The following is a 19738-nucleotide window of genomic DNA, read 5'->3' as shown; positions in this document are numbered from 1 at the left end:
AAAGATCAGTTGAAGAAAAGAATATGAATTTTTGAAACTTGTAGAGCTTAACAAAATTGATTTATTTGAAAGTTTTTGCAACTTGTTATCTCAAAAAAGACTTGATAAGTCAATCAATAATTGACTTATCAACCTATTGAATCATTCATTATTGAATGAATACTTATCAAGGATTGAATCGTTTATTATATTTATTTGAATAGCTGTTGTATTCAATCAAAAAATTTTCTTAAAGTATTTAATGACCTATCATATGAAGCATTGTATGCTAGAGTTAGATGGATTGATACCTCGTTAGTTAAAAATCTTATTTGCCAGTTCAAATATTGATCACAAACTCACGAGGCATTACAGTATTTGATTTCCTTAGAAAAGTTTGATAAGAAAACATTTTTAATCTTAAATTTAATGCATGCGTAACGTAAACTCAAGTAACATTCTTGAGCAAAAATGTTCGCCTAGAGTAATTGTTCGAGCATTCAAGTATTTTGCACGATCACGTAGCTAAATGAATTTCAAGTTCCTAGTATTGCTACCCTAACTCGTATAATTTCAAAAGTTTCACACATTGATGATAATACTTTTATATGTAGTGTTTTTTCAAAACTCAGCAATGGTCAAAAACACTATACTCTATTACTAGAAGTTAAACCTTATGCTAACTTATCATGAATAACAATAGTTTGGTAAAGCAATAAATGGTGAATTAAATCTTTCAAAAACTGCATTTGGTTTGTATGGTTCAGAAAGCTTCAAAAGTTCGAATCGGTGAGCTGGTTAAAATGTCTAAGCTGATTTATGTTCTAATTCAAGACCTATTGCGAGACAAAAAGTTAAAACATTTTAAAAATTATTTTGTGAAGAAACTATAAATACATTAAAGTGTCATCCAGGTATAAGAGGTGAAGACACTGATGGCATTTTTTTCATTATTGATGAATATTATTTCCTTAACTGGTTAAGTTTTGAAAAATATTTAACGTAATGTCTATTTGAAGAAGTTTACTTAAAAGAAAGCTTACGAGATTTCATACCATAAGTTGAAGATTTAAGCTTTAATGATTTAATGGAGGTCCGTGGTTCAAAGCTGGCTATGCACATTTATGCAACATTGGTAAGGAAGGAGGCGTAAACTTCCTGGTTAAATGCTATTTCGCTATGCGGAATAATAAGACCTTCAGGACTTCTTGGAGCACCTAAATAACTAATTTAAAAAAATACATCAAACAAAAATATTAACACCTTTTGTAAATATTTTATGTCCAGTTTAATTATTGACATCATACCAGAAATCATTGTCATTTTCTTTCAAACATACTTTTTTACTACTATTGACATATATATACCTGCATCAGACAAGAAACCCAAATTTTTTAAATTAAATATACTATGCAATGGTTGGATTTTTGGATTACATTGCTAACTAATTTATAAATTAACATTTTTACTAGAGCTATTGAAACAAACAAAGCAATTATTTCTTCTTTATAAAAATCTTATCCTAATAAAAATATCGACTTTTTTATTGGACCGTTAAAAAATATTTAGTGAACATTTTTTTTTTGTTGTTGTTGCTCTTGTATTGTATTTATTTATAATGTTTTTAAAAAAGCGTGCTGTAAAATGCTCTGGAACCAGACTTAGTTTATATTTAAACATGAAAAGTATATTTTGAAAAAAATTTATTTGGAATATATTTAGTGCGTTCATTTGTTCTAGTAAGGGTTGAGCATGAGTAAATTTGCTTTTGTTGTATATTAGTCTTGAAGCGTGTTTTTGACGTAAGTGAAGTGGTTGTAATTTAGATAAGTGGGTACTGCCCCATGCTATATTGGCGTACATGAGATAGCTATGTATGAATGAGAAGTAGATAAGTTTGAGACTTTTTTGTGACAAAAATGGTCTTGCCTTGTAAAGTAAACCTATGTTCTTTGATATTTTTATGTTTATGTAGTTTATATGGGGTTTCCAGGAGATGTGTTCATCAATTAGAACTCCTAAAAACTTTGTATTCAGAGCTCTTTTGATGGATATATTTTCTATATTAATTGTTGGTAGGTTCAGGGGTATTTTTTTAATTTGTTGATTAGAGTGAAATAGCATATACTTAGTTTTTTCTATATTGAGTGACAGTTTATTTGATTTAAACCATATGTTAACTTTTTTTAGTTCAGCATTTGTTTTTTCATAGAGGTCTTCGATTGTCTTTGAAGAGTAAAATAAGTTTGTATCGTCGGCAAACATTATAGTTTTAAAGATATTAGAGGCGTTTGGAAGATCGTTTATATAAATAAGAAACAAAAGAGGAGCAAGAATGGACCCTTGGAGTACACCATATTTTGTTATTAGTAAATTTGAGTTGCTTTTTCTATCTATAATAACACACTGTTGTCTGTTATCGAGGTAGTTTTTAAACCAATTTAAAGCTTGATTTTTTATACCATAGTTTTTCATTTTTGTTAGTAAAATCTCATGGTTGACGGTGTCAAATACCTTTGACAAATTAATAAAGATCCCTAATGTGAATTTTTTAAATGATCTACTTATCCTATTTGAGAGGTCAAGGATTGCATGCTCAGTTGAGTGTAGCTTTTGAAAACCATATTGACCTTTATTGATAATTTTGTTGGTTTTTAAATATTCATTTAATTTATTATAGATTATTCGTTCTAGAAGTTTTGAGAATACCGAAAGGATAGAGATTGGTCTATAATTGTTTAAAGAATTGGTTTCTCCTGATTTATAGATTGGTATAATTTTAGAGATTTTTAGTTTATCAGGTACAATACCTGTTGAAATTGATGAATTAAATATTTGGTAAATTGGATTACGTATCTCCTCAAAAACATCTGAGACTATTTTGCAAGAGATATCATCGATTCCTGGGGACTTAATTTTAAGTGATTTAATAGCTATTTCAAGTTTGTCTTGATTTATTTCATTGAAATTTAAAGAGCAGTGTAAGCCTGTTAAGTAACTTTTAAATGTATTATTTGGGCATTGAATTTTCGATGCAAGATCAGCACCAATGTTGGCAAAGTATTTGTTACATTCATTGGAAATATCTCGCTTGATTTTTGATTCACTTTCATTAATTATTACTCTAGAAGGCATTTTGTTAACATTAAATTCACTTTTACCAATTTCCTTCATAATGTCCCATGTCTTTTCTTTAAGTCACCATTAAATTTTTGTATTTGATTGGAATAGTATAAAATTTTGTGTTTTATTTTTATTTTTTTAAATAGGTTTTTGTATTGCTTGTAATGGGAAAGATTTGCTTCGCTTCTATTTTTTAAGTATTTTACGTATAGTTTTTGTTTTTGTTTTGAAGATTTTCTTATTTTTTTTGTGATGGACAATTTAAATATTTTGTTTTTATTTCTTTTTCTTGAATTGGAAAACTTTTATTATATTGTAGGATAAATAAATTTATAAAGTTAATGTACGCAGAGTCTGTGTTTCTTTGATCACATTCTTGGTAGACAGTTTGCCAATTTGTTGCCGATAGCAAGTCCTTAAATTTTTGAGTAGACGTTTCATCGATAACTCTTTTATAACATAAGATTTTTGAATTATCAATTTTTGTGGAATTTTGTGACAGAAAGAAGCATATTGGAAAGTGATTTGAAATATCTGTTTTTATTATTCCTGATTTTAGAGAAGGATCTTGTATTGAGTTTGTTAATATATTGTCAATAGCAGTAATAGATTTGGAATTTACCCAGGTAGGTTTGTTGATAATTGGGAAGATATTAAGTTGAAACATGTCGTCAAAGAAATTTTTAGTAATAGCATGCTTGTTGTACATTAAAATATTTATGTTTATATCTCAAATTATGAATAACTTTTTCTGTTCTCTATTTTTTGTAATTATATGTTTAATATAATTTGAAAATGCACAAGTATCACCATCAGGTGGTCTGTAGCATGTAGAAACTAGAAAGTTCTTTGAGGCAGTGTTTATAACTTCCATTGTGAAGACCTCACTATTGCCATCAGAGTTTGAAAGGTCATTTCTTATCTTAGTGTTTAGATCATTCCGTATATAATTCACAATTCCTCCTCCTCTTTTGCAAACTGATCTTTCTTTATAAAATAATTTATAGTTTGAAATTTGGAGGTCAGAGTTTGTTTCTGCTGCTTCGTCAGAGCACCAAGTCTCTGTAAGGCAGATCATACTGAAAGCATGTTTGCATTCAAGGAGAAAGTTTTTTAATTTGTCTATATTAATAAGTAAACTTCTGATGTTTATGTGTATTACCGTAAAATTATTTATAGTGGTTTTTAGTTCAAATTTAAAATTTTGTATATCAAAATATGCAGAATCGGAGTATTTTTCGTTTAAAAAGCTAAAGTCGTCATAAAGATTATGTGGTAAAAATTTATTAGCAATTTCAAAGATATTTAAACGTAGCGTTTCAAAGTCTATTGTTTCATAAGCCAAAATGATTTTTTAGAAAATAAAAACTTGTTAGAAAATGCGCTCGCTTAAAACAGCTGTTTATTTTTTCAAATCTCTGTAATAAATTTTATTAAATTTAATGATGGCGTACTTACCAGCCTTACGAAGTCGTTTAACTTCCTCCCACAGTTTCTTTCGATGCTCTATTGTTTCTTTCGCGTAGTCTTCGTTTATGTATAGGCCAGTCTCTCTTAATTTTTTTGCGTTATTGACAACTTTAGTTTTATCTGAATAATTCAGCAGTTTGAAGATTATTGTTCTTGGTAACTTATCATTTCTTGCATTTCCAATGCGATGGGCTCTTTCAATTTCAATTTCGTCAGATATGCTAAGTTTGTTTTTAATTATTTCTTTTATCGAGTTTCGACAATCATCCCAGCTTTCACCTTCTTTTTCCTTTACGCCATCGATCCTTAAATTGTTTCTGCGTGAGCGGTTCTCTAAGTCCACTGTTTTTTTTACTAGATAGTTTATATCAGTGGCGGACCTTCAAAATTTGGCCCCCCCCCCCCCCCCGCAAAAGAATGTTTTTATTTTTTAAAAATAAAGCTTCACATATTAAATAGATATTTATTTCATATATCATATTTAAAAACAAAAAATTAAATAAAGATAAAGATAACTTCAAAACGAAACTAAAACTTAACCGAACTTAAATAGTGAAAACTTTCCTCCTTGATTTCATATTGGCAAAATCGGTAATGATGTTTTTCATTTCCATTTTTCCAGCCGCTTTTGCGTCAATAGAAACTATTGCAAGGTCGCTTAAACGTTCTTTACCAATGGTATTTCGTAAATAATTTTTTATTATTTTAAGTTTCGAAAAAGAACGTTCAGCTGATGCAACAGTAACAGGTAATGTAAGAAGCAATAACAATGCTGTTATCACTTGTGGAACTCTTGCAGCTATAGTTGACAATTTTAATATTAAAAGGTCAGCCAATTCACGTATAGATGATATTTTTGATATTTCATCGTGTAGCATTGACTTTACCATAACCATTTGCAGCGGAAATTCAGTTGTTATATCTTCACTATATTTTCTCTGAATGGCTTCTGCACAGCTTATGATCTCACGTTCTTTCATTACCATTAATTTATTTGGATGGATGCAAGAAAATAATTGTACCACTTCTTGCATTCCTTTAAATCTATTGTCGAGTTGGTTGATAACGACGTCCAAAATTTTTATAAAAATATTGATGCGAAAAATTTCCTCACTACTATCAAAACGGTGATCTGTAGATAATTCGTCAAAATGCCTTTTCACAATTTTTCTTCTTTTTTGAAAAAATAATGCAGGAATCTGCCACGTAGTCGCTATTTCTACCGCTTCAAGTTTTGCTGAATCAAACATCTTTCTATATTGTTTTATATTTTTGCTGGCATTTTCTAGAGAACCTGAAGCTGTCGTAAGATCTAAATTTTGAGTTTGCAGCAATTTTGATGGTATATGTACCTCATTAAGGATTTTAGACAAAAGCACGCATAAAAAAACAAATTCGAAACTGCTCATATTTTTTTGTATTCGTACTGCTTCTTTGCGTTCTTCACGTTTTGTACTTGTTATTGATATCTCGGAAAGAGCTTTCATTATATCAAGAAAGCGAATTTTAACGGCGAAAAGAGAAGTATATCGTCCTGCCCATCGCGTTGGATTTAACCTTTTTAATGTTATTTGTGATTCTCCTGTATATTTGGATAGTAAATCCCACCTGTTTATGCTATTTCCGAAAAATGAATACACATCTTCTAGCATTACAAAAAATGAAGCAACTTCAACACAACATTTAACCGCATCGTTGATAACAAGATTTAAATTATGAGCTGCGCAATGCATATACATAGCATTGGGTTGATTTTTCTTTAAAAGGGCCTGAACCCCATTGTATATCCCACTCATGACGTTCGCACCATCATAACCTTGACCCCTGCAGTTACTTAATTTTATATGATGTTTTTCTAACAGATTTAAAATTTCTTCATGTAGTCCAGCAGCAGTGTGGTTATATATTTCCGTGAATCCCAAGAAAACTTCTTTAATTTCAATTGATGTGGCTTCATCTTTTTCATTTTTAATAATTTTTACGTATCTAAATACTTGACTGAGCTGATCTCTTTTAGTAATATCTTGTGTTGTATCCATTATAATTGAATAAAAAGGTGAACTATTAATATCAGCAGTAAGAGTGGCTTTTAAATGCGTTGCAAGGCAATGTATGACTTCATTTTGAATTTGATGGCTTAAATATTTTATAGATCCATTTGGCATACTCAAAACTTGCTTCATAACATTATCATATTAAGCTAAAAGTTGAACTTGGGTCAAAAAATTACCATTATATTCATTGTCAAATGATTCAACATGACTACGAAAAGCCAAATAATTTTTACAAAGTGCTAATGTTATATTTACCATCCGCTCTAAAACTTGCACCCAAAAATTTGATTGGTATCGTATTTGTTCTTCTATATTTTTATCAATTGTTTCATTATGTTGCCATTTTTCATAAATGCAACAAGCAAATATATGTTGTTGACTATTTTCGTGAATTTTAATTTTTTTAGAAAGACCATGCCAATCTCTGACACCATGCTCACGCCAGTTATCCTTTGCTTTTCGTTTTTCTGAGAAAAGCCAACAAGGCTCGCAATAAACGACATCAAGTTTTGGGGAATAGCAAAGCCACATTCTTTCTATAGATCCATATTTTGTGGTAGTTTTAAAATATTCCTTGGAAAACCTACGGTTTTCTTGCAAGGGGTCGCGTATAAAAGGACCTTTTGGCCGACACGATTCCGATAATACAATGATTTTCTTAATATCTTTTGTTAGTATTTTACCATGAAAATTTGCAATGTCAGTAGAAAATAGTTCACTTGATTTTTCAAAATTAATTTGTTCAATGGCGTCATTCGTATCAGAGTTTGAATCTTCCTTGTCTTCATTTCGGTGGTTTCTCGGAGACCTATTCACATCTTCTTCGTTCACATTTTTATTACCAGTAGCAATGTTTTCTTTGATATCATCATGTTCTACTGACTGATTTATACATACCACTTCTGCAGAGTTTTGACTTTCCACTTCCGTTTCCGCTCGCTTTTCGATTGGTTTCAAAAACGTTGTTAGCTTCGGCAATTTAGCTAAAGTAGCTTTTGTTTCTTTTAACTTTCTTTTTTTTTGCTGCACCGCTTGTACTACTTAATTTCTTTTCCATTATTATGAGTCAAAATCTAAATTATTACAAATTTATAAATTCAGTACCTGTTGTAAAATTTTTAATTATTACAAATTTATTAATTACCTTTTATTAAATATATCAGTGAAGTAATAAACTCTCGTGCAACAATACTTTATTATTCGTAACACGATTAAATAAATTGGAGACTAGTAATTCAGATAAAATAAAAAATGAAAAGTTAATTTAATACAACGGAAGATTTAATATAAAATTGAAAATGAGAACATACATTTAAAAGTTAATTTGTATATGCAACAAGGATTATAGAACCATTATCCTTGATATGCAACGACATAACAAATAATATTGTTTGTATTTTAAAAATATTGAATATGCAACTAAGAACTTATAAATTGAAGAACTTCCTACAGTTTAAAAAAAATTTATACGCAACAAATTATTACTTTTACCGAATTCAGTCTAATTGTCTAATTCATACACAAACACAACATAACGGTATAAAAATTAACTATACAATAACATCTGGCAGTTCGCAGCTGATAATTGTACTTTATTTCTCAATTGCGTATGCAATTTTAAAAAGGTTACAACTTTTCGTTTAAATGTAAACTACGCACTCCAATACAAAAATAAATTTTTGAACAATATATTTTAATACGATGGATGACATTTTTTTTATCCAAGTTTTATATTTTAGGGCCCACTATACCTGCGATAAAGAGTTTTATAGTATAAATATTATTGAGAGTTTAATTTTTTTTATATGAGGGCCCCCTATAGCTGGTAGGCCCCCCGCAACGCAGGGTCCTGCGTCCAGTATTCCGCCACTGGTTTATATCATACCCTAAATTTGTTGTAATTTTTTCCAATTTTTTATTTATATTTTCTTCTTGAAAGTTCAAGCTCTCTTTAATTTCGTAAATTTCTCTTTCAATGATGGCATCTTTTGAATTGCTTTCTTTTGCTTCATATTTAAGTTTGTCTAGTCGTTCTGCGAGAATTTTTAAGTTTCCACTTATTATTAATATAAAGTTTTGTTCTTGTTCTTTTAATATTTACTTGTTTCTGATAGTATAAAAGTTTTTTGTTTTTCAAGCTTTGTTGTTATTAACTTTTCGATGTTTTTTAACGTTAGATCCATATTTTATTTTTTTAAAAAGATTGATAAAAACACGTCCTTTTAGTGATGTAGGAGCTTTGCGAAACAATTGTTCCTACTTCTTATTACACAGGGACTAAAAAGTTTCAGTATTTGTTTTTTCCCGTCAAATTGACACAGACTCAGTAATATATTTAGCATTTTCAAACTTAAATTTTATTTATTCAGTTTTTACTTTTAAAGTATAGACGAGAGGTATAGACAACTATGGTATATACTTTTTAATATATAGACGACAAGATTTGAATTACAAAGTGGTAAAAGTTAGAATCGCCTTTATTAAAGTCATACAAAAAATATGACTTCATTAAAGGCGACTATGTAAATTTTAATAAAAAGGTAATGGAAACTAATTGGTAGCAATTATTTGAACATAAAAACACTAATGGGTGCTATAAATTCTTCTGCGATAAATATGATGAACACTCCAATTAAATATTATGACTGCAATCAGTTCATCCCGTTGAAAAAACTACTCGTAATGCAACGCGGATGAATAAGGAAACATTAGTTATGATAAATCAAAAAAAATGAACTGGGTAATTACTTATCTGCGATAGATTAGAGATCATCGACACTGATTCGTATTGATTAGCATTGTCCGAAGGCTTGACACCTACAGGTTGGAAGCAGTCACACGTTACGAGAGAAGGTATAGCTAAATATCTTAAGAAAACGGGCTGCATTTCACATAATCATCACGAATTTATGTCCAAAAAGTTTAAAGTTTTGTATCTACACTCCACTGCGACTATTCCAAATCAGAAGTATGGGAAATTTTATTAAAAAGTTATTAACTCTACATTTAGTAGATTTATTTTGTATGTATCAGGTTTTCATGAGAATATTTCGTATATTCCTGGGCATTATGGCAATGGTATTAAATGAATTCAGTCGTTAGATTTTAGATTAAATGGGAAAAAAATTACACTGTAATTAGGTGAAAACTTTTTTTTTATAAATTATGTTCTGGGATACCAGGGTTCAGATAAATATAGAGTCAAGACAGTTGCATCCATTTAGGAATAAGGAGCAGAAGCTGCGTCTAGTTTTAAAATGCTTTAAATTATTCTATGATCGGCGAGGCGAGTAATACAAAATAGAGAAGAAAATCAATTAACTGTTGTCTTTTATGTATATGAGCATTGTATCCAACAGCATTGCTAAATTGATAACAAATAACAAGTTGTTATCAATTTAGGAAGTCGCTTTAACACTTTTAACAACCGTTTGGCAAATACATGGAACGTCTTGTAATAGCCATATGGTTGTATTTAACTTCTTAAATACAACTTTAGAATATTCCTAGCAAACATTATATAGTGGAATTTTAGTGAACCTATATAAGCATTTTGAGCGGACTACTGAAGTTTTGCTCATCGGGTACTTAAAGGACCATTAGTGGCAGCCGCCAAAAGTGGCTAGCCAATAACTAGTCAGTATTAACATGCCAGAAAATAATGTATTGCCATTTATAGCGGCTGCCACTAATATTCCACTAAGTAGCTGTCGAGCAAAACTCCATTGAACCACTAAAAAAATGCTTATATAAATCCACAGCAAATCCACTGAAACAATGTTTGCTGGGTCCTGGGTACTACATTATCCACTAAAACAATGTTTACTGGGTTGCTATATAAACAATGTTGGTTGGGTTACCATATTGAAAGAAAACGAGTTTTCTTAATTACTTTGGCGTGAAGTAAAAACTGATAAAAGTGTAACATGTATAGGATACTATTGTTCAATGTATAGGTTGTGCGTTTCTCTAGAGTAGGTTTCAAAGTCATTAAAATTAATTTTATGACCAAAGTTCATGCGTTCCAAAATAATTATTAGGCAGTTTATTAATTTTGAGTGCATTCCTGTCATCTTAGCCAACTTCGCTGCGTTTCTGAAAAATGCATTAAAAGAGACAATTACAACAATTCTTGTTTCGAAATAAAACAGTATAGAATGAAGTTTCTTACTCGCAAAGTTCTCTATTGCAAGGTATCAAATTATTCTCGACGAAGCTGTTGCTTTAAAATTTGCGCTTAATTAATTTAAAATAAAACCTAATTTATCTTTTAAAAACTTTAGCTTATCTACAGTTAAAATATAAAACAAACAAACACTTTGAGATTATTTTTAAAAATAAATAACTTTTTTTTGGATTGTTAAAACTCTGTGCGGCATCTAAAATAACAATCACAACGCATCATTACTTTAATGCTACTTTAATGCTGTTATGCAAACTAGCTCGCTAGCCAATGACAGTATTCATTAACTTGCGAGTGGGCACAAGACATGTTTTAAACGTTATAAAACGTTTTAATACGTTTTAATATTTTTTTTAGACGTTTTGACCATGCCATTTGTCCATTAAGAAGCTTCATAAGATGCTATTTTTTATTTTGCGCAAACATAAAAATGAAACAAAAAAACCTTTTTTCTTAGAATCGTAATATATATTATAAAATATCTCTAAATATTTTATATAACTTTTAGTAATCTTTTTATAAAAATTTATTTATATTCATATTTATTTATAAAAAAAAACTTAGTTTTTATTTACAAACTATTTACAAATTTGTTTATTAAAAATATATAAATATTAAATAAAATTAAAAAGATTCGAAATTATAGCGGCTTAGCCATGTTCACTTTTACTAACAGTTTTCATTTGCTTACTATGATCACCTTGAGGAGAATATGAGCCAATCGTTTTATTTGACTCTTGTAGCTTAATTATTCGTTCCTGAACTTTGACTACTTTGGCTTGAGTTCTTAAAATTTTCCATTGAAGTTTAAGTATTTCTTGAGCCGTTTCAGGATCTTGTTCTACTGTTTTAAATACATTTGGTACAAGAGAAGACTCATCTTGAATGCTAGTCTCCGTATTTTTGTCAACTAAGTGCTTGGTCGACTTTAATTCAGGTTTAGTTACTTTACGTTTATCAAGTTCTTTATATAAACTTTCTGTGCTTGATTTAAAAGACTTTTTTATCAACTTAACGTTTTGCGGTTGATCCGCTTGATCTCTGGTGAGTTTTTTTAATTTTCGATGAACTGTCTTTGTGTTACGAGATGTATAACTTGAGATGCTTTCTTTTTCACTATCAATGTAATCTTTTAAATTTTCGCTCCATTTTTCTGCTGCTGCTTTTATTGAAGACCCTGGATTCTTCTGGTGTTCAATACTTTTTGTGTTTTCTAAATCTTGATATTTGTTTAATTGTGCTGTTAATTTTGGTTTACTTGATATTTCGGAATTATTTAATTCTGTAGAATCAACTCTCTTAACTCTGGATTTTTTACTGTTAACTGTTACTGCGTTGAAAGTGTTTTTAGTATTAGGTTTTATTTCTTCTTTTAATGATTGATCTGATAATGAATTTTTTAATTGAGAAAACTTTCTTGGTTGCGTGTCAATACAGTATAGTTTATCTTCAGCATCAGGTTTATTATTAAACGGTGCAACCACGGAGTCTTTTTTCGAATTAGTTTGATAAGATTTTAAAATAATGGTTGCTTCATCTTTATTTAGGTCATCTTTATAATATTCGTTTTCTAAAATTATACCAAAAGTTGGTCCCCAAACTCGTTTTACTAAAGGTGTCACTAAAAACCAAACGTAAATAAGGCAGCAAACAAAACTTGAGGCCATTTGGACCCAGACGGAGGCCCAATTTTTTACTAATCTTTGCAGGTCAGAGTTTTCTTCTGGAGAATGCCAATTGGTTAGTATCATAAGTATGTATAAAGATCCAACAGACATAACCATATGAAAAAATGAATAATTGTATCCCACGTACTCGTGTAAAAAAACTTCTTTTCCTCCTGTCTCAAGACTTTTTTCAACATTAGCTCGGGACTTATCTTCTTTGTAAGTAGCCATTGCAAAATCTTCACTTTCAGCCAATGCTAAGCCATATTTTCCTAAATGCGAAGTGTTGGCTCTGACAGAACATGCAAACACCAACAGAATAAGTGTTATTGTGCATCCAAATATAGCTTCACCACTTACTCCGGTAAGCGAATCATATTCAAGTATGATACTACCAAGAGGATTACATGTGGAGTCTGGTTCAGACGATAAAGTGTTCCATGTTAAATACATTGTATACAAAACAACAACAGAACTTTGAAGGAGTCCTGCTCCAGTAAGCTCTTGCTGCACAGATGGTGTAACTGATATAAGAACTGCAAGAAAACATTGAAGTCCTACAAACGAGATGTAAAAAACATTGGCATGACATTTTCGAATATCTGGAGCATGAGTAAAATAAATATAAAATGTAATTAATGCTCCGCATGATAATGAAAACATAAACAGAGTAACGAAAGCCATTGCTGCGTACCAAAATTTTGCATGACCACTTTCTAACTTTTCTGCCCACGATAACGACCAAGAATGTCCAAAATCAATAATAAGCATAATCTGAAACATTATAAATACAAAACCAGCTGTCATACTTACGTACATCCAAATTCTAAAAATTCCAGCTTTTTTTGGAATCGAAAATAATAGAATTGTTAAAGCAAATATCAATCCCATTTTAAAAAACCAGAGCCCGTTGTTAAACTTTGCTCTGAAGCTTTTAATTCGAGTAACTTTAATTGTGAGGATAGAAAGCACAAAATGAAATAAAGCCAACGCTGTCAGTATGCGATAAACAGCGGCAAATCCAACAAATTTATCGCAAGTGTCCGAAGATACAACTTTTGAACAAAAACCTGGTATTTTGTCAAGTTTAAATCGCAATCCTGGTATTAGCAATATAATGCAGGTCACTGTAGCAAACAACAAAAATGAACAATAGCGAAACTTTGCTCGAGTAGCACTGTCCCTTGTGACAAGACCACACACAGAAGAACATGCACAACAAGTAAGTTCTGCTGCTAATTCAGCCGCACCAGCGGTCTGTAATACTGCTCCCATGTAACATCGATAAAAACTTTTAAGCGTACAACATCCATATATTTACCAACAAGAAAACAGATTGTCTTTTTTTTTTTGGTTAAATAAAGATTCAAGATTTATTTTTTAACAAACCAAGCGTTAAAACAGTTTTATAATACTGCTTTTCTTGATGCCGATTTCCTACTTTGATTTTAGTTGAACACTTAAATTAAATCAATATTACAGATAAAAATCTTTATAAATTTTTAGCTTTTGCTAAAAATGAATCTTTGCAATAAACATACCCATTGTGAGTTCTGCAAACTGCGATTTATAATTTAAAATAAAAAAAATAATAAAAAATAATAAGTATTAAGTCAAAATAGAAAACAATGCACACATTAAATATTTTCTTTTTTATTTATTTAATACTTAATTTATATATATATTTATTTTTTTGAGATTTTCAAATTATTAGTGGAATATTTAGATTTTTCAATAACTTGAATTTTTTAAAAAATTTTTGGGTATATTAAAGCTCAAAATAAACCTAATCAACCGTGTCTGATATAGTTATACCGAAATTTGAAAAAAAATATAATAAAAAAACTTGCAGAAGCTGTTTGTAATAAAATGTGGGCATATTTGTATTCCGAGTATTTAAAGGATGAAAAGTGTTAAAAGGAAAAAAAAATTTAAGATCAAATTAGCAAAATAATTAAATGGTTAAAAGAACGGAGTTTTACTTTGTCTTTTTTGTTTAAATTAGAATATGACAAAGACCAATTTAACATTGTTTATCTCCTTTATGTAAATTTTCTTTATAAAAGGCTCTGTTAAAAAATGCTGTCAAATGAGGTATCTTGTTTAAAATTATTGTCAATTTTCAAATTTAATCAAAAAAGAACTAGTCGCTCAAAAAATATATGGTAGGGTTTGGCGGAGTGTTTAGAGCAATATTTACTAAATACAACAGATCAGCACATCTGATTTACATTTTTCAATAGTAGAAAGTTAATTTAACTTGCAAAAAGTTGGTTGAAAAAAATGCTTAAGGTCTACCAAACTGCTCAATCCACCCCAACAGTAAAGCAAGTGTGTGGAGAAGTTTGAGCAATACACGAACAAATGTATATGCATTATATTGGATAAATCTTTAACTAATAGAGTGAACTTCCTAATTTTAATATTTTAATGGCGCATAAAAGGTATGAATAATTGCTGCACATTGTGTTTTATTTGCACATTGTGTTATATTATCATAATTTCCTAGCCATGGGCGGATCATTTGGTGCATTGGGTGCGAATGCCCCCCCCCCCCCCGCTCTTTTACATGATTTGAAGAAACTTTATTTTTGATTAATACTAAGTGTTTGCATCGCTTTATAAAGAAAGCATGCAATGTTAATTAAAATAATATAGTATTTTGAAGTAATTTAAATTTATTGAAACACAACTATTTGAAAAAGATTGGAGAGTTTAGTTTAACTAAATACGTATTTAAAACTTTGGTTTGTTGATTACTTTAACAAATTATATAACATGCTCTAATTTATAATTTGCCGACAAAACGGTCAGCTACTTTTTAAACATTTACTGGAATTTTTCTGTACACATTAAGTGAAACCAGTTTTCTGTCATTCGTATTTTTAGCCAGTTTTTAATTTTTCACAATGTGGAGAAGCTACGTTTAGCATTGACAACACTTACAGGAAATGACTTAATAATTTCAAACAACTTATGAATTATTGAATATTTCAACAGTAAAAACAAATCAAAAACAACAAAAAGATCAGCAGGCAGTGATGTGGCTCCTCCCTCATCCTATATCCTTATACATTTGCGCTGCCATAGTTTAACTTTCGATGTAAATTCAGGTACAGGTAAGTTTTTGATACTAAGTCCAAGAATAATGCCATAGGCGCTGATTGCAAAAATAATTTCTTAATGAATCAGTGTAAAAATATTTTTTGACATCAAAAAATAGATTTGAAAATATTACAAATTTTTATTAGAAAAATTTGTTTATGTCCAACACCAGCAGATCAAGAAGAAGAGTATAAATTGATCCCCCGCAATACTTTTCCGTTATTTTTGAAGGTATATTTTGACAGTAAAACTACCATCTTTTTTAACTATAATTTTTTTCTGCTGCTCTAAAAACTTCCTTAAACACTTCTTCGTATTTTTCACTTTTTTGTTTTAAAGTGAAAAAACTTTTTTATAGTTTTTCACTTTAAAACAAATAACTTAATTTTTAATTATCTTTATTGCGATATTTCACTCTTTGTAAATCTCAACTTTTTTTTTGAAACAACTGACTGAGCCCATTTGTTAGAGAACCTGTGCAGCACAGCCTAATAAAATCATTTTCTCTAATTGATAACAATAAAACTGTTGCTTTTAAATAAGGTGTTCTGTCATTTAGTTTAGATATACTTTCCAGTGCATCAGTTGTTTATGGAAACTCATCACTAAACGTTAGCAAAGCGTCATGTCTCTCAATCCATCGTGTTTTGTAGAGTGAAAGCAGTAGTTAATTGTTCTTTATAATAAAATTTCGTTTTGCAGAGAATTGAAAAAACCAAAAACTTTTGCCAATAACACCTAAATAATTATGATATTCAAAATTATCTAAAAAGTTATATGATTTATGGGTTTGCTGAAAAAATCTAAAAATCTCCCACCCCGCACTTGATGGCCTGGATCCGCCCCTGCTCCTAGCCATGTTTTGCGTAGTTTATAAGATAATTAACTTGCTAAATTTGCCCTTATGCTCTACTAGCCCTTTATGCAACCTTTTTTTTCTTTTTGTTTTTGTTTTAGGTGTCTCAAGAAGCGAAAGTATAACTAGAAGATTTACGCCTCCTTGCTTACCAATGGAAATACATACGCCCAGGGCTTGCTTCAAACCCTGGATTTCTTGCTTATAAAGCAAGCGCCCTAACCACTGCGCCACGGTCGCTCCAATCTGTTTATCCAGAAAAAGAAAAGTTCTCCAAAAACCCGATAAGTTAAACGCTCTAACCACAGCAAAGACTATTTTAGGCCATAAGGTTATACTTCAATTTATCTTTGAATAGAATAATGCATACCACAGTAACAATATTTATTTTATCATTTTGTCAAATATGAATATTCTTAACAGAATATTTTTAGATAAAATTATAAATCTACCTTTAAACTCTCATTCAACACTAATCAAAGTAGAGATAGAAATCTTTGTGTATGACACTAACAAACCAAATATGACAACAGTATTCCATGCAAGTGCAAATAAAAGTTTATAATTGAAATGAAATAAAAATTTGAAAAATTTAAGTTTTCCTGAAAATAGGGTGCTTATCAACTAGATAAGAATCGGAAACATTGAAAACAAACCATCATTATGGTAGCAATTTTTTTTTTAAGAAAAAATTTTTTTATTTGCATAACCTAAAAAAACACAAGGTTGAGTAATAAACTCTGTTCAATGGATAGATAAATAAAAAAAATTAAAAATGTTATTTTTGTTCATTTATATCTTAGTCCCTAAGATTAAACCCTAATCAATTATGAAGACTGTAAATGTTGGAATGACCTAGAATGACAATTTTGTCAAATTGAGGTGGAATCTCTTACCACAATTATTTTTTCATCTATTGATCTAATGAATGGAAAAGAATCTAGAGAGATTTTTTCACTTACATATCTTCCTCAATTGAACGTGCTGTAAAGTCTGTAACCGAAGCATCTAAGCTAGTTTGTAGTCTAAAAATTCTTATTAAAGATCAGAGTAAAAAAGAAAACCACAGAAATGTTATTAAGTCCAATTATTTTATCCCAAGCAAATGATAAATTGATTGATAATTAAAAAATTCTTAAACTGATGTTTTGTTTTTATTCGATCAATGCCATAAACTCTGTAAAGTTAACACTTTTTTACCGTGCATTGATCTGAGAGTTAGTCTCTTTTAGCGCCTAGCAGACCCATATTTTATTGTTGACATCCAAAAACATTTAAGCTTTTACGTTTATATTAATTCTTTACATTTTTGCCAATTTTTACAGCATGCTATATTCAAGTGTGAAGTTTCTATGTTTGCACAATTATTCTCAATTTTGTCAGTTTTTAAATGTTGAAGCCCGAATCAGTTTTACATTTTAATTAAACTATTTTTTATAAAAATGTGTTTGGTTTCTTATGTAAAATCTTCCACACCAGTTTTCGCTTTCAAAAAATTTTGCTAGGTGGAATTGCCTTATTATCTAGTCTCTGAAACGGCAAGTGCTCAATTATTATTTTTAAACTTTAAACTATTATTAAAACTTATTAAAAATTAACTAATTAAAAAAAGATTTAAAACAAAGTAAATCATTAATCATATTCTTTTATCAGGGTAGATTAGGATAACTTTTTTTATTAGGGTAGATTAGGATAACTTTTTTTATCAGGGTAGATTAGGATAACTTTTTTTATTAGAGTAGATTTGGATAACTTTTTTCATTAGGGTAGATTAGGATAACTTTTTTTATTAGGGTAGATTAAGATAACTTGAGCATCTTGGTAATTTGAACATACCAAAAGATTTCAATGATGTGTGTAGTGAAGCTCAAGTTGCTTTTTATTTTTTGAATTGACTTTATGTGGTAAAAACAGAACGCAGCATAATTAGCGTAAATTTTCATAATTAGCGTAAATTTATATGCAGTAATTAGCGGCTCTAACTTAATTAAAACTTTTTTTGTTTTTTTAAATTTTTTTCGTTACGTGTGAAAGAATCTGTGGCGCGAAATTTTGATTTTGAAATATAGATATTGGTTTTTTCTTAAAGAAGATTTATGTTTGCTAAGAAAACCGTCCCATTTTTTTCGGAAAACAATGAATGGGAACATAAATATTTGACTTCATTTAAAGATAGCATTTTCGTGTAAAATGAGCATTCTCATATTACCCAGTGTTTTTTAGTGAAATTACCTAGTTTAAAGTCATAAGAATGCAGCAATTATAATTGCTTTTGAAATAAAAGTTAAAAATATTAATATTCTAACGGTATTATACATCTTTTTATAATTTAATTTCAAAAAATTTGCATTTTAATTACTTAGAAGTTTGAGTTTATAGAATTATATAAATAACGAAGTTTTTTCCTTTTTTTGTGTAAAAACAAAGTACTATTGCTTTAATAAAAGATCGATCTTTTAATGATTAGTTTGATTAATAAAGAATCATTATATTTCATAAATTAGTAATAATTTTCAGTTTGCTATTTTTTACTCAATCAATTATGTTTTTTTTTTAATTTAATTTTTAATGATTAAACTAATATATAAACTGTATTACACATTTATTATCAATTGTTCTGGATAATATGAGTACTTTGTTACCTTTTTAAAACCTTTTTAAAAATGCTCCACGGATGTACCCCAAGGTTCTGTATTAGGACCATTACTTTTCCTTATTTTTATAAATGATCTTAATATCTCTTTAAAATTTTCAACGGCTTACCATCTTGCTGACGACACCAACTTACTCATAACAAACAAATCATTAAAAAAAATTAACAAACATATTAATCATGATTTATCCAACCTTCTTCAATGGCTGCGCTCTAATAAACTAATTCTTAATATCAACAAAACTGAACTCATTATTTTCAAATCAAGTCAACCTAAAATGTATAAAAACCTAAACTTTAGACTAAGTGGCCAAAATATTTTCCCCATAGTTTCATTATAATATCTTGGAATCCGAATTGACTCAGATCTATCCTTTTCCTTTCATTTTAAAAACTTAGCAGCAAAAAAACGGCAATGGCGGGGGCGTATCTATTTTCGTCCAAAACTCATTGATTTTTAAACATGTAGATAACCTCAAAGTAAATCACGCTGATTGTGAGTCATTTACTATTGAAATAATTAATAAAACAAATAAAAATACATTTATAACTGCAATATATAGACCGCCAAACGGTAATTATAATCAATTTGAAAACCACTTAAACTACTTGCTACCAAAGCTCATAAAAAAAATGTTTACTTATTAG

General features: G+C 29.4%; 3 protein-coding genes across 3 annotated transcripts; all 3 read right to left on the bottom strand.

Annotated features, from left to right (window-relative positions):
* Positions 1–5117: 5117 nt before the first annotated feature.
* Positions 5118–6755, bottom strand: LOC136085304 (zinc finger MYM-type protein 1-like). Its single transcript, XM_065806599.1, has one exon. It carries the CDS (start codon positions 6753–6755, stop codon positions 5118–5120), a length of 1638 nt encoding a protein of 545 aa, XP_065662671.1.
* Positions 6756–6767: 12 nt separating this feature from the next.
* On the bottom strand, positions 6768–8809 carry LOC136085303 (uncharacterized). Its single transcript, XM_065806598.1, has 3 exons — positions 8728–8809; positions 8512–8659; positions 6768–7638 (listed from the first exon to the last, which is right to left on the bottom strand). The coding sequence occupies exons 1-3, from the start codon at positions 8807–8809 to the stop codon at positions 6768–6770; spliced, it is 1101 nt and encodes a 366-aa protein (XP_065662670.1).
* Positions 8810–11335: 2526 nt separating this feature from the next.
* Positions 11336–14028, bottom strand: LOC100206588 (probable serine incorporator). The gene has a single exon (XM_065804875.1). The coding sequence runs from the start codon at positions 13749–13751 to the stop codon at positions 11460–11462; it is 2292 nt and encodes a 763-aa protein (XP_065660947.1). The 5' UTR covers positions 13752–14028; the 3' UTR covers positions 11336–11459.
* Positions 14029–19738: the final 5710 nt, after the last annotated feature.

The sequence above is a fragment of the Hydra vulgaris genome, chromosome 09 (genome assembly GCF_038396675.1).
Source record: "Hydra vulgaris chromosome 09, alternate assembly HydraT2T_AEP".
NCBI classification, from domain to species: Eukaryota; Metazoa; Cnidaria; class Hydrozoa; order Anthoathecata; family Hydridae; genus Hydra; species Hydra vulgaris.
The sequence above is the reverse complement of the archived record's forward strand: the minus strand, read 5'-3'. Positions and strand labels throughout refer to the sequence as shown.